The sequence below is a fragment of the Eulemur rufifrons genome, chromosome 30 (assembly GCF_041146395.1).
Source record: "Eulemur rufifrons isolate Redbay chromosome 30, OSU_ERuf_1, whole genome shotgun sequence".
NCBI classification, from domain to species: Eukaryota; Metazoa; Chordata; class Mammalia; order Primates; family Lemuridae; genus Eulemur; species Eulemur rufifrons.
Window position 1 is genome coordinate 80493457 of NC_091012.1, and position 15823 is coordinate 80509279.

The 15823-nt window shown below is 34.0% G+C and overlaps 1 protein-coding gene across 1 annotated transcript in view; it reads left to right on the forward strand.

Moving 5' to 3' along the window:
* The window catches only part of POF1B (POF1B actin binding protein), a 99655-nt gene that overhangs the window by 64975 nt on the left and 18857 nt on the right, over positions 1–15823 (forward strand). Inside the window, exons 7-9 of the mRNA XM_069463621.1 lie at positions 2467–2597; positions 7914–7941; positions 9070–9144. Of these exons, the coding sequence (XP_069319722.1) occupies positions 2467–2597; positions 7914–7941; positions 9070–9144 (234 nt within the window). The remainder of the gene's footprint in view (positions 1–2466; positions 2598–7913; positions 7942–9069; positions 9145–15823) is intronic.

Sequence of the window (15823 nt, forward strand, 5' to 3'; positions counted from 1 at the left end):
ACAAAGAGCTAAATTGAATTAGCTTGTTGGCTGGCGTAGTGTCAGTTTTCATGGAAGTCATACAGCTTGAGATGAATTTCAAAGGACAGGTAAGATTTGGACACACAACAAGTAGAAAGGATATTTTAGGCAGCAAACAATGTGAGTAAAGACCCATAGGCAGGAGTAGCGTGGTGTGTGCCCAGGACAGGGAAATCTACCATGATGGAGCACAGAACAAGTTGGGAAATAGAAAGTGTTACTACGTTTATGTAAACATCTAAAGGATTTACACTGAATATATACAGGGTGTCCCATAAGTTGTCATATATGGGAAAATGAGAAATTGTAACTAAATGTACCTTTATTTATAAAATATTCATTATAAAATTTTACAAAATTTTTCCCTTATATGGAGACTACAAAAGAAAAATTTTGTAAATAAAGTCACATTTAGCTACAATTTCCCATTTTCCCTATGTATGGTGACTTTTGGGACACTCTATAAATATAGATATATGGATCTATATCTATTTTCATAGAGTATCTCTATCTTTCTCTCTATATATGTACTACTTGTTAATTCTATGACATTTAAACATACTGTGTGATGATACTGATTTTACAGGTTTACCTGTCTACTCATGCCTCCATATAGGAGACTTTACTCTGTTTAGAAGATAATCATTACCTCCCTACGAAAGCGACTCTAAAGGGTACATCAACAAGATAACTAACATTGTGGTGTACTCATCCAGACTTTTAAAAGTTATATTATACATATCTTTAAAAATGTGATGATACCACATTGTAGTTTGTATCCTGCTTTTTTCACTGACTAGTATCTTGTAAATTGTTTTTCATGTCACAGATGTGATTATGAAAGCTCATCTTTACTTACTTCGCAATTCTTCCATTTGCCTTAGAATGTATGGTTTTGTAGGGTCTGCATTCAGAGGACAGGTTTAAAAAAGTATCAGTGGTAAAATTCAAAGTCCATTTATCATCTTTATACTCAGGAATAAATGTGTTTTTAGGACAGTTGGACCCCCATGCAATATCAAAGTATGGAGTATGACCTAAGTTATTATCCTCCAGGTAGTGTATCTTAAGGATGGGAGGCAAGGTGGCCAACAATATTGAAAAGATTGGTACCAAAGATTATGAAGCCAATAGAATATGTCTTATTTAGGACACTATTCATAATAATTTGTGTTTAGTATTTCAGATGTCTCTGAAGTCTACAAATTTTCTACACTTGCCCCTGAACTATTCTTTCCCATGTCAGATTGACTAGATATTCAGCCCAAATAATAAATGGAGGGAGTTCAACAAGAAATACATAAAGACACATTGAATTGAGTGGGTTTACTTAATATAACTTTAAGACATACTAACAAATAAAGCTGGCTTTTACTGAGAATATGCAAGTCCAAATGAAAGTAATTCTTTTATCGTCAGTATAATTTTAAAAAATCAGTATGTGAAAGAGTTGTCTGCACTCCCACATCTATTGTAGCACTATTCACAATAGTTAAGACATAAAATCAACCTAAGTGTCCATCAGGAGATGAATGGATAAAGAAAATGTTGTATATATGCACAATAGAATAGTATTCAGCCTTGAAAATAATGAAATCCTGTCATTTGTGGCAACATGGATTAGCCTGGAAGACCTTATGTTAAGTGAAATAAGCCAGGCACAAAAAGATAAATACTGCATGTCTCACTCATATGTGGAAACTAAATCTGTTGATCTCACAGAAGTGAGAGTAGAATAGTGGTAACTAGAGGCCAGAAAAAGAAAGGGAGAGGTTGGTTAACAGATACAAAATTACAGCTAGATAGAGGAATAATTTCTAGTGTTCTATAACAGTGTAGAGAGATTATAATTAACAGCAATTTACTCTATATTTTCAAATAGCTAGAAGAGAGGATTTTGAATGTTCCCAACACGAAGAAATGATAATTATTTGAGGTGATGGATGCGCTAGTTACCCTGTTGTAAACAGGCATTGAAATACCACATTGTAACTCATAAATATGTACAATTTTTGTGTGCCAATTGAATTTTTTAATTTAAAAAATACTAAAGATATATTAATAATTCACATTTTCTTTTCCCACAGGAGTAAGATGAGCAAGCTTTGTGGTGATAATTGGAAATTCAGAGATTTTTATTTACTTATTTTACTGTTTTATTTAAGTGCTTAGATTCAAGAATTTTTATGTTATTCAAACTTTGCATATTCAATTAGATCACATAGACTTGAGTGAAGTTAAATTAAAAATGCCATTGCAATGTTGATTTTTCCTTTAAATTACTCCCATATTGTAAAATGTGTACTTCAGATGCAAAGAAAATTTGGTGGCTTGATTTATGTGATGACTTTAATGTTACTTTACTTTTTTTCATTTCACATCAAAATGTCTGTGAACTTAGAAAAACTCAATATTGTTCACAATTCTGATTGATATTTGCTTCAGGTGGTAATTCAAGATGATGGCCCTGAAAAATTGGATCCCAAATATTTTGGAGAGCTGCTTGCTGATCTAAGCCGTAAGAATATGGATCTATATCACTGCTTATTAGAACACTTGCAGAGAATTGGAGGAAGGTACTGTAAACATATTATTTGCCTCAATGTGGTAGCTATCAAACATTTTACGACATTCTATCATAGTATTTTTTAAATAGGCTTTATTTTTATGAGCAATATTAGGTTCATGGCAAAACTCTAGTATTTTTAATGGGTTAACAGGGCAACTATATGAGCAAATCTGAGCAAATGTCTCATTTTAAGAGTTAATGCAGTTTATGAAAATCATCAGATGACAAAACCCTTTTAGGATCAGTAAAGAATTCTGTGTACCTTCTATTATAATTTACTTTGATGGTAAAAGCAACCTCTTGGGCAAGGAGCTCAAAAAATGCATGGTATACTATGATTTGTTTTAAGATATTACACTGATGATGTAAGATACAATCTCATTGCCAACACACCACTGTTTAATCTTCCACTTATGTGTGTTTAACATACAGAGGCCAGAGTATAATATATATCAGATATGTAATATATTACAAACTCTGTATATTATATTAATTTATATATAAATTATATATAAATTTATACAAATATGTAATTTTATATAGCATAACATATAATTATATCATTAAATATAGATACATTAATAATTTATAAACTGCTTATGTGCAGATGAGAGCATATTATATCATGAAATGAATTCTATAAGCTATGCCCCAAAAGTTGCCTTCTACTATATAGTTATAACATATATGTGGTCAGCAATGAGACAAAATTTGGGAAAGTTCCACAAATTTAGAATAATCTGGAAGATAAAGGGAAGTCAATGCATATTTTTCTAATTCAGACTTTCTAATAACTAGATTCTTCTACTTAGATCTTTTTTTTTTTCAACGTGATATATATTTTTTTTCTGGTCTCAAAGTTTATTCTCTTTCCATTATACCATGTTATCCTTCTTTTTTTTTAATTCTTATTTCAGCATATTGTGGGGGTACAAAAGTTTAGGTTACATATATTTCCCTTGCCCCACTATGCCCCCGAGTCAGAGCTTCAAACGTGTCCATTCCCTAGACAGTGCGCATCGCACTCATTATGTATTTATACACCCATCCCCTCCCCCACCCACCTCTGCCGGACACCCAATAGTTTACATAAATGGGATGACACTTTTATACTATTTTGTACACCTTTTCACTCAAAAATATGTGGTATATAATTTCCATGTCAATAATATTTTTAGTGCCTGCAACGTAGTCTCTCTTAATATTTTGTCTATCTTTTTTCTCCATTTATTACCTCCCTCCCTCCTGCCTTTTCTTGCTTTCATATTCGTGACTGCAATCATTCTCTTACCATTATTTGCAACTGTTTTGCATCCTTAGCTAACTGTCCCTCCCACTTAGCAAAATCCCAACTCTGGATGAGTCTAGCTCTCTGCCTTATTGATTGTCTCTTTTTACCACCACTTCCTCCATCCAACACCCAGCATCCACAGTCCTTAGAATGCAGAGGTCTCCATGAGGGTCATTTTATTTACCTTGGTGTCCTTGGTGCATAGCATAGTGATTGGTTTAGTATGGTGCTAAATAAATATATTGTTGAGGGAATGAATGCCTTCTTTCCTGCTATACCCATGTCGCTGATCACTGCTAAAGAAAAGCAGAGTCGTTTATTCGAAATGGTGCCATTATGAATGCATGGTTTCTGTTTTCAGTTAGGCCTTCATCATAGTTTTATCCTAATCAACACCCTCTCTTATTACCCATTACCCAAACAACTCTCCCTCTCTCCTGTTACCCAAACAACTATTTCACACATTCATCTCTTTACACAAGTTCACTACCTTAAAATCTTTCCCCTTCCTCTTAATAGTCATTTATCTTGTATACTATGTGCCAGGCACTGTGCTAAGCACTTTATCTGTATTATCTAATTTGCACAATAACCCCACAAAGTTTCAGATGGAGACCCAAAGAGAGTAAGTTATTAACTTAAAGTCACACAGCTACTAAGTGCTTGATAGGATTCAAACATTTTTGAGTATTCTTTTATCTATAAGCTATGACTCAGCTTTTTTGAAAAGCCTTCCCTAGACCTTTAGTTGGTCTAGGTGTTCCTCATTTGTGCATTAATCATGCCCTGTGAATATTGTTATCAAAGTATCACATTGTAAAATTGAGGGGTATAGAGGATATAGTCTTACGTACCCTGATTCCACATCTAGAGTTCATACCCTGGGTTCACATCCCAGCTTTGTTACATACTAAATGTGTAATATCAGACAACTTATTTAACTTCTCTGTGCCTCAGTTTCTTCATCGCTAAAATAGAGATTATAAAAATACTTATTTCATATATTTGTTATAAGCAATGAATGAGTTGAGACATGTACTTACAGGCAGCATCAGCATCATGCAAGAACTTGGAAAATGACCTACAGAATCAGAAACTCTATGGGTAGGGATCAGCAACAGGCCCTCCAGAGGATTCTGATACATGGTCAATTTTGAGAACTAGACAAAGGTTGCAAAATTGGCAAAACCTGGAACTAGAATCCACACTCTGAGAACGATTTTTCCTTAGGCAAATCACTTAACCTTTCAATACTACATGTGCAATGTCAGGCAAATTGTTTAAGATTTTGCAGACAAATTGAAGGAATTATCAATTATTCAAATCATTTTTTCTTTTAGAGACAGAGTCTTACTCTGTTGCCCTAGGTTGTAGTGCAGTGGCACCATCGTAGCTCACTGTAAACTCAAACTCTAGGGCTCAAGTGATTCTCCCACCTCAGCCTCCCAAAGTGCTGGGTTTACAGATGTGAACAACTGCACCTGGCTGAATTATTATTTGAATCATTAAAATTGAAAAGCTTAAAGGATTTAGGCTGATTTTACATTGTTCAAATTTTGCCTTGGCTGAAATAAAAATTAATTAATTAATTTAAAAAAATTTGCCTTGGAACAATTATGTTTGTGTGAAGTATACAACAGGATAATATTTGTGTTTTGCATTGCTTGACAACAGTTCAGTGTACATGGCCTTGGCAAAGTAGCCACCAAAAATTTTTATAGAATGAGAGTTAAATATATTCCAAATTTATTGTCTCATACTAATTTACACATTGATTGCCACATAAGAAAAAAATTTTTTTTCCTTGGGGCCACAGTGTTTTATTATGAAAATAGAATAAAAACTTCAAAAACAATTTAATGAAAATTTAATTTAAGGAAAAATATGCTATTTTTTATTGTTTGTGTGAGTTATGTGCAGCTTGAAAAATAGTTCTCATGGCGCCCAAGGTGGAGAGATGTGTGAGTTCATATGCTTCACGAGGCCCCGGGCTCAAAACTAGTGTGAGTTAAATACAACTGATATGGTAATTAATGTTTTAAATGTAGAGAAAGTAACTGAGCAAGGGAAGTTAAATTATTTTATAATGATCATCTATTAATAGGTAAAGGTGTAATCCAGGAGCTTGAATAACTTCCTCACATTGTGGGACTTTGAAAATAAAAAGGGATGACCTAATTGTATAATTAAGTTCTGGAAAGCCTTGACTTTAGTTCCTACAGTAGCTAGAAATAACAAAAGGAAAATAAAAAGCTAGTGCCTCCACATTAATAAACACTCCAGAGTGGATAAGTTCACATAAAATTTTGGTGCTCAAGAGTTTCTGTTTGTCAGAAGGCTGTCAGTATTTTTTTTCTTTTTCTGCCCAATGTAATTCTAGCCACTATGCCCCAGTGTTAAATAGAGATGTAATCCACACTGACCTTTCTACCTCCATGATCTGCTCTCTGTTTCCACTTTCTCCTTCTCTTCTCCCCGCCCATTTTGTCTGCAATTTTCTTCTTTTTCTAAAATGCAACTCAGCAATGAAGCAATGAGTGGGCCGCAAGGTCAGAATTAAGGAAGGTTGTCTCATGAAATCATTCTGGTTATATTTTAAAAATTCTAATATTAAGCACTATTGGTTGCTCCTTGTTTTGTTTTCTTATTTATAAAAAGAAGTAAGTGACTAGGGACATGTATATGAGATTGGCATTGGCATTGGGAGAAAGAAGGATTAGTATCTTTTAAATACAAAAGGTATATTAATACTACCATAATTCCAGATAATAGTAATGCAAGGCTGCTAAAACTGCATTGTGATGCAGGTTTTTAACTTGCTTTATCTTTGAATATATACATGCAGTTACTTTAGTAAAACATTGAAAAACTAGAAGGTATTTCAATTTTTGCTAGGGCCTCCCCACAGCTGCAGTTTTGGGCAACACAGGAAATAACACATACATACATGCAGACAATTGCACATAATGAAGTTATTCATTGGGAAGTGGAACCTTCAGTTCTATTTCTCCATACTAGTTTGCATATTTTTATAAGTGTATGCAAGAGATTTTGCACAATGAGTGACCCACTTAATCTCTATAAGCAATATATTACTCATAGACAATGACTTAGATGGTAATGGTAGGAGGTAACATACTAAAACTTTTACTTTAAAATAAATATTCTGTCTTGCTGTCAGAACATGTGTACTGGTCTTTTTGTTTAGAAGTATGTTCACCATATGTATTTTGGGCCCAATTCTACCAAGTGGAGAGGGAGAAAGTAGACAAAAATAAAGGCCCATCTATTTCCAGAGGTAACACTATAACTGTATCCTTTCCAGTTTTCACCATTCCTAAAGGAGTAAGTGCCAGTCTGATAGGACCACTAGCAATTCTCCAGAATTTGCCTACCAAACATGGCTTCACAAAGGGCCTTTCAATCCCCATGGCCAAGTCCTTGTTATGATGCTGGAAATTCTAATATTCCACAAGAATGTTGGCCATTTTGCTTAAGGCTTTTTTCCTATGTAGAGATTCAAATACCCTTCCAGCCTCATCACTACCAAATATACTCTAGCATAGATTGAATAAGTTACTCAGGCTTGTCTTGTAAGTTTTGATTTTGATAAAAATGGTATGAAGAATTTAAAAACACATTGGAGAGGAGCTGGAATCAGTACTGAAAGGGGACAACACAAGAAGGGAAAAAGGAAGGTGAAAATAGAGCAAAATTATTATTGGTATTTATTCACCCAGGTAGTATTTATCGCCAAGCATCAAGGACTTCTAATGTAGCCACAAATGAACTGGTGCTAATGGAAGGCACTAACCATTTCTGCATATTTTATTGTTTTGGTTTTCAGATGTTGTTCATTTTTAATAGATTAGCTAATTCTAGGAAAATTATTTTCATTTGTAATTATAAATTGAATCAGTGTCATTATGATATATCAAAAAGTAAGATAAAATTAATAGAACAAAATAATTTATATATGATTAGTGAATATGTTTTCCTAAGGTTGTCTATCTTTTATTTTCATTCTTGCAGCAAACAGGATTTTGAGTCTACAGATGAGGTAAGTGCAAATATAGTTGAAAATTAAATATAGTAGATAATAAAGCAGATTCTGATACTTGCACTAATAATATTCTTTCAGTTTAGGACCTTTATTATACTGAAAACATAGGTTAGTGAAAGAATCATTTTGCCTTTAAAATGATATAACCATTTACATCTTTGTAATGGCTATAAAAGTAATAACCATTCACAAAAAATGTTTTATCAGCCACTTTATGATTTAACTTCTCTTGCTTATAAGAATATTTAAAATTTTATTGATCATATACTTTCTGCTTTAGAAAGCTGGAATCTACATGATTAACTAAAAAGCAAATTTAGTTTTAAAATGCTTCAAAACCTTGTATGTGCCACACCAAATAGCCAGTAACCTGAAGCAAAAATTTTTCAAGTGTTAATCCTGTTACATATATACATTTTGTTAATAATTGCTTTTAACAGAATAAATAATCACAAAGAGAAAGAACTAATTTCAATGCAATAAAAAGCACAATTGCCTGTTTGTGTTAATTTTTATCTTTATTTCCAATGTATTGGTATACTGCATCCATTACAATAATTCAGTTAGTCCTAAATTGTCTCCAAGAAGTACATACTTTCAATTCAGCTTCTCACTTAAAATTAGTTGAAGCTTCTCAGTGTTGCTGTGGCAACATCATAATCTTTCAAAAGTTACCACAGCTCTATGTAAATTCTCAATAAATCCTATACCACCCCTAATTTTTTTATTAAAAATTCAGCCTGTAAAATGCCATATATATCACCCAACAAAACTTCCAGTTGTTAAAAGAGACAATGAATGAAGTGTTTAATAGACCATTTTCTTTTTAAATCGCTCCTTTTAAAAATAGAAATGGAACATCTGATTGGTTGCCCAATGCTTTTCCCTAAAATGCCTGGAATTTAGGGTTCTTTCTATGGTGTATGTAATATGATTAATTTTTTTAAAAGTAAGAACTTATAAGGCTAGAAATGAAATTTGTAGAAACTATTTCTCAAAAGGTTTCTTAACCTTTTAATATCCCTAACAATATGCCCCATTACACAAAAGTCTGTGGACTGCTGACACTAAGATTAAAACGCTAATATATATCTGTTCAATGGATAAGCCTCTCTTTTCTTACAGTCCGAAGACATTGAATCACTGATTCCTAAAGGATTGTCAGAGTTTACCAAACAGCAAATTCGCTATATTCTGCAGGTAAGATGGGGTCAGGAGTAGACGTGTGACAGCAACACTAACAAACTGCTTCCTAGGATGCTTCCTTTAATTGAGAACAGAAAGTCCCAAGAGTTGACTATACTTTTATTAGACAAGGGTTGCATCATAGTTTAGTCAGACTATCAAAAACTACTATTTAATGACTAGTGTTCAGGAAAACATTCTAGAAATATTACTCCCTGCTGTGGAGTAGCCTCACTCCTTAGCATTTAGTACAACCTGACTCTAACTCATAATATTTGCCCTCCTCTTCTCCATTCCATCCTCTACTCCACCCCACCCCACCACTGGTAGGGAAAGATGGAAAGGCCAGATCCTTGTTTTTCCTGAAATGTGGAATGCTAAATATCACTGTTTTAGTAAATTCCCCTATGATGGAGAGAGAGACAACAGATAAAGATAGATGCTAAGGAAATATGGCTAAAAAGAAGAGCACATGTATTTGCAAGAAAGGATTCTGAAGATAATCCAGTTTTGTCTGGTGAGGCCAGTTTCCAAGTTTGATATTTGGTCTCGGACCTTTGTTGATAATCCACGTATTGAACCTGATATCATATTTGTGAAACTTAAATATTATTTACTGGCACACAGTATGTATTATAAAGAGACAGTGGTGTGGGAAACACATGTGCTCATTAGAACCTGAATCTGAAAGACCTCCCTGATATTATCTCCAGTGGTGGAATGTCTATCCAAGGTGCATTCTAGGCCTATTTCTTTGAAACACTCTTTCTGATGATTTTTGCATCTAAATGCATGAGAGGCATTGGTTTATAGTTTTCCTTTTTTCTTTCTCTCCTTCCTTCCTTCCTTCCTTCCTTCCTTCCTTCCTTCCTTCCTTCCTTCCTTCCTTTCTTCTTTCTTTTTTCTTTCCTCTCTTTGCTTTTGGTATCAGGATAATACTGGCTTCATAAGATGAATTGGGATGTATTTCTTCCTTTTCTATTTTCTAGAAGGGACTGTAGATTTGCTGTTAGTTCTTTTTCATTTGGTAGAATTATCCAGAAAAAATGGGCCTATAGATTTGGTTTTGGGGAGCTTGAAAAGAATTCTAAATTTGATTCCTTAATGGTTATAGGGATGTTCAAATGAGCTGTTTCATATTGGGTGATTTATTGTAGCTTGTGTTTTTCAAGAAAGTAGTCTATTTCATCTAAATTTTAAAATTTGTGTGTTTATAGTTGTTCATAATATTCTATCCTTTTGATAGCTTCAGGGTATATGTTGCCATCACCTATTTAATTCCTTATACTAATAATTTGTGTCTTCTCTCTTTCTTCTTTGTCAATCTTGCTAGATTTTTATCAAGTTTATTGATTTTTTTCAGAGAAGCAGATTTTAGTTTCATTTGGGTTCCCTATTGTTTCCCTAGTTTCACTTTCATTGATTTCTATTTTAAAATTGCTAAAAGAATGAATTTTTCATGTTCTCACCACAAAAAAAATTTTGTTGTTATCTTTATTATTTCCTGTCTTTGCTTGTTTTTGGTTTATTTTTCTCATCTTTGTATAGTTGCTTGACATAGGAACTTAGGTTACTGATTTAAAACCTCTCCTGTTTTCTAATGTAAGCATTTAGTGCTATAAATTTCCCTCTTAGCATGGCTTTAGCTGTGCCCCATAAATTTTGTTATGTTGTATTTTTATTTTATTTCAGTTCTATGTATTTTTATTTCTCTTGAGACTTCTGTTTAGTTCTCAAGTGTTTAGAGATTTTCCTATTTTCTTTCTGTTAGTGATTTCTAGTTTGATTCCATTGTGGTTGGAGGACAACTCTCCATGAGATCAGTTCTTTGAAAATGGTTAAGCTTTGTTTTATGATCAAATATATGGTCTATCTTAGTATATGTTCTATGGGCACTTAAAAAGAATCTGTATTGTATTGTTGGGTGGAGTGTTCTATAAATGTTAGTTAGATTCTTTGGTTGATGGTATTGTTGAATTCCTCTGTATTCTTGATCATTTTCTGCCCAGTAGTTCTATCACTTGCTGAGAGAGGGATATAGAAGTCTTCGTTATAACTGTGGATTTGTCTATTTCTCACTTCAGTTCTGTAAGTTTTTGTTTCATACGTTTTGCAGCCGTGTTATTTGCTTCATAAACATTTAGGGTCACTATGTCTTCTTATTAGATTGACCCTTTTACCATTATGTAATATCTAATTCCATCCTTGGTAATTTTCTTTGTTTTGAAGTGGATTTTATCTAATATCAGTGTAGCCACTCCTGCTTTCTTTGGTGCTATAAATTCTTTGGATTAATGTTTACATGTGTGTGTGTATATATGTAATTTTTATTATATTTGAAGTGACTTTGTTGTAGACAACACATAGTTAGGTCATTTTTTTTCCATTCTGTCAATCTCTGTCTTTTAATTGGTATATTTTTTAAAAGTTGCAATTATTGATATGTTAGCACCAGATCTGTCATTTTATTAAACATTGATTTGGTTTAATGTTTTCAATTACAAGTAATTTAATAAAATACATATTTTTACTTTTTTTTATATTTCCTAAATATATTGTCTTATAATCAATTTTTACATAAATCTTTGTGATATTCTTAGAATATATTCATTGAAGAAGAATTCCAGGGCCAAAAATTACATAACACTTTAAGCCTTATGACACATACTGTAAAATGGTTCTGTAAAAATGCACATCAGTTCAGACCCAGATTGTTAATGTTCTAGGTCAATTATAACACTTTGTGTAATTGTCAAAAATAAAAGCACATTATTGCACACATAACACAAATTTAACTTTGTTGGCTTAAAAACCTCTTGAAGGGTCAATTATCACAAAGAGAAATACATTCATTCAACAACCATTTCTGGCCGGGCGCGGTGGCTCACGCCTGTAATCCTAGCACTCTGGGAGGCCGAGGCGGGCGGATCGCTCAAGGTCAGGAGTTCGAGACCAGCCTGAGCAAGAGCGAGACCCCGTCTCTACTAAAAATAGAAAGAAATTATATGGACAACTAAAAATATATACATAGAAAAATTAGCCGGGCATAGTGGCGCATGCCTGTAGTCCCAGCTACTCGGGAGGCTGAGGCAGGAGGATCGCTTGAGCCCAGGAGTTTGAGGTTGCTGTGAGCTAGGCTGACGCCACGGCACTCACTCTAGCCTGGGCAACAAAGTGAGACTCTGTCTCAAAAAAAAAACAAAACAAACAAAAAAAAACAACCATTTCTTAAACACTTAACATGCACAAGACCCCATCCTAGGCACACAGAGTCATAAGAATTCAGTTTAATGGAGATGGTGAATATTTTACCATCAAAATACATGTTAGTCTGGAATCAAATAAAACCATTTGTTTTTTAAAAATATTATGGTATGATGTGTCCCCCAGGATTGCTCTTTAGTAGCACTAACTGATTCTTTCTCTGAAAGTGCTAGGCTGTGATTTGCTCTTTAGTTAACTTAGCAGACATCATGGGTACACAAAAGGAGTCTTACATTTTTCTTCATAAGATTTTTTTTTTTATTTCATCTTATTGTTATGGGGGATACAGAATTGCAGGTTACATATGTTGCCCATGTACTGCCTTTCCGCCCAAGTGAGAGCTCCAGGCGTGTCTGTTCCCCAGGTAGTGCGCGTTGCACCCATCAGGTAGGTATATATCCCTCCCCCCACCCCCCCTTCCCGAGTCAGCACCTTCAAGGGTTACCATTCCCCAAACGGTGCGCAATGCACTCATTGTGTAGGCATACCCCCATCCCCTCCCCCACCCCCCACCTCAGTCTGATATCCGATTGGTGTCGTTCCTAGATGTGTATTTAGGTGATGTTCAGGGAAACCAATTTTCTGGTGAGTACATGTGATGCCTGTTTTTCCATTCTTGGGATACTTCACTTAATATAATGGGTTCCAACTCTCTCCAGGAGAACCATAGAGATGTCGTATCTTCATCATTCCTTATAGCTGAGTAATATTCCATGGTATACATATACCACAGCTTACTAATCCAATCATGTATTGATGGGCATTTGGGTTGTTTCCACATCTTTGCTATTGTGAATTGTGCTGCTATAAACATTCGGGTACATGTGTCTTTGTTACAGAATGACCTTTTTTTCTTTGGGTATATGCCCAGCAATGGGATTGCTGGGTCAAATGGCAGGTCTGCTTGAATCTGTTTAAGATACCTCCATAATGCTTTCCACAGGGGTTGCACTAGTTTGCAGTCCAACCAGCAGTGTATTAGTGTCCCTGTCTCTCCACACCCATGCCAACATGTGTCGTTTTGGGGTTTTTTTTGATAAAGGCCATTCTCATTGGGGTTAAGTGATATCTCATTGTGGTTTTGATTTGCATTTCTCTGATGATTCGGGATGTTGAGCATTTTTTCATATGTTTGTTAGCCATTCTTATATCTTCTTTTGAGAAGTTTCTATTCATGTCATTTGCCCACTTTTTGATAGGGTTGTTTGATTTTTTCTTGCTGATTTTCCTGAGTTCTAAATATATTCTTGTTATCAGTCCTTTATCTGATGTGTAGTATGCAAAATTTTTTTCCCATTCTGTAGGTGGTCTTTTTATTCTCTGGACTGTTTCTTTGGCTGTGCAGAAGCTTTTTAATTTCATCAGGTCCCATTCATTTATTTTTGTTGCTGCTGTCATGGCCTTAGGGGTCTTCTTCATAAATTCTTTGCCTAGGCCAATGTCTGTAAGAGTCTTTCCTACATTTTCTTCTAGAATTCTGATTGTATCACGCCTAAGGTTTAAGTCTGTTATCCACCGTGATTTGATTTTTGTGAGAGGTGAAAGCTGTGGGTCCTGTTTCAGTCTTCTACAAGTGGCTAACCAATTCTCCCAGCACCATTTATTGAATAGGGATTCTTGTCCCCAGAGTATATTCTTTCCCGCTTTGTCAAAAATTAGGTGACTATATGAGGATGGTTCTATATTTGGATTTTCTGTTGTGTTCCACTGGTCTGTGTCCCTGAACTTGTGCCAATACCAGGCTGTTTTAAGAACCACAGCCTTGTAGTATAGTTTGAGGTCTGGCAAATTAATACCTCCCATTTTGTTTTTGTTGCTTAAAATTGCTTTTGCTATACGGGGTCTTCTTTGATTCCATACAAAGTGTATAATTATTTTCTCTATTTTTACTTTTTTGTTTTCTATTTGTTCTCTCTGGTTTTTGTTTCCCAGTTTTCTTTGTCCTGCTTTCCTGTGGATTACTTAAACATGATTTAGAATTCCATTTTTATTTGTCTCTAATGCTTTTGAGTGCTTCTCTTAGTATAGCTTTTTTAGTTGTTGCTCTCGGTATTACATTATATATCCATAACTCATCCCAGTGTAATGGTGTCAATATGTTACCAGTTTCAGTGAACTGTTTTGCTTCCTTTATTTCTCTTTATCCTCCATATTTATAATTATCTTTATCCTCCATATTTATAATTATCTTAAGTATTCCCTCTACACATATTGAGAACTACATCAGTGTTATAATTTTTTCTTCAACCATTTAACATAATTTAGAAAACTCAAAAGAAGGAAGACCTATTGCATTTACCCATATTTTTGCTTAAAATGCTATTTCATCCTTCCTAATGTTCCAAATTCCTTCTGTTAACTATTTTCTTCTTTTTAGAGAACTTCCTTTAATCTTTTAGAGTAGGTTGGCTAGTGACAAATTATTTTCATTTTCCTTCATCTGAAAATGTTGTGATTTTTTCCCCTTAATTCCTAAAGGATGATTTCACTAGATACAGAATTTGCAGTTGACAGTTCTTTTCTTTCATTACTTAAAAATAAAGTGTGCCAGTTCCTTCTGGCCCCATGTTTTCTAATGAGAAATCTGTTGTCATTTTACTTGCTATTCCTAATAGTTAAGGATTTTCTTGCTGCTTTCAAATTTTTTTAATTTGTCTTTAGTTTTAAGAAGTTTTACTCTGATATTCCTGGGCATAGATTTCTTTGGGTTTATCCTGTTTGGGATTTATTTAGCTTCATGGATATATGTGTTGATGGTTTTTGCTAATTTGGGGAAGTACTCCACCATTTTTAAAAAATATTTTTTCAGCTCCACCCTCTTTCTCCTTTTCTTTCATGGCTTTGATGACATGAAAGTTAGATATGTGTTATACTCCCAGAAGTTCCTAGGCTCTGTTTGACTTTTTCCAATCTAGTTTCTCTCTGATATTTGGATTATATACTTTCTATTGTTCTAACTGATAATTCTTTCCCCTGTTCTCTCTATTCTGCTTTTTAGCTCATCTGTTGAGAGCTTTTGTTCTGTTTTGGTTTTTGTTTACTCGTTTTGGTTATTGAACTTTTCAGTTCTAAAATTTCTGTTCACTTATTCTTTATATCTTCTATTTCTTTGCTGAGATGTTCTATTTTGTTGTTGAGACATTATATTTTTTATTTGTTTTAAGTATTCTTGTAATTTCTTCTTGAATCATTTTGTGATGGTTGCTTTAAAACACTTGTTGGATAATTCTAACATTTCTATTATGTTGATGTTGGCATCTATTAATTGTATTTTCTTATTCAGTTGAGATTTTCCTTGTTCTTGGAATAGCATGTGATTTTCAATTGAAACATGGCATTTTTTGTATTATGTTATGACACTCTGCATCTCATTCAAATATTTGTTTTGGCAGGCACCTTATGATACTGAAACATCAGAGGAAGTATGGAT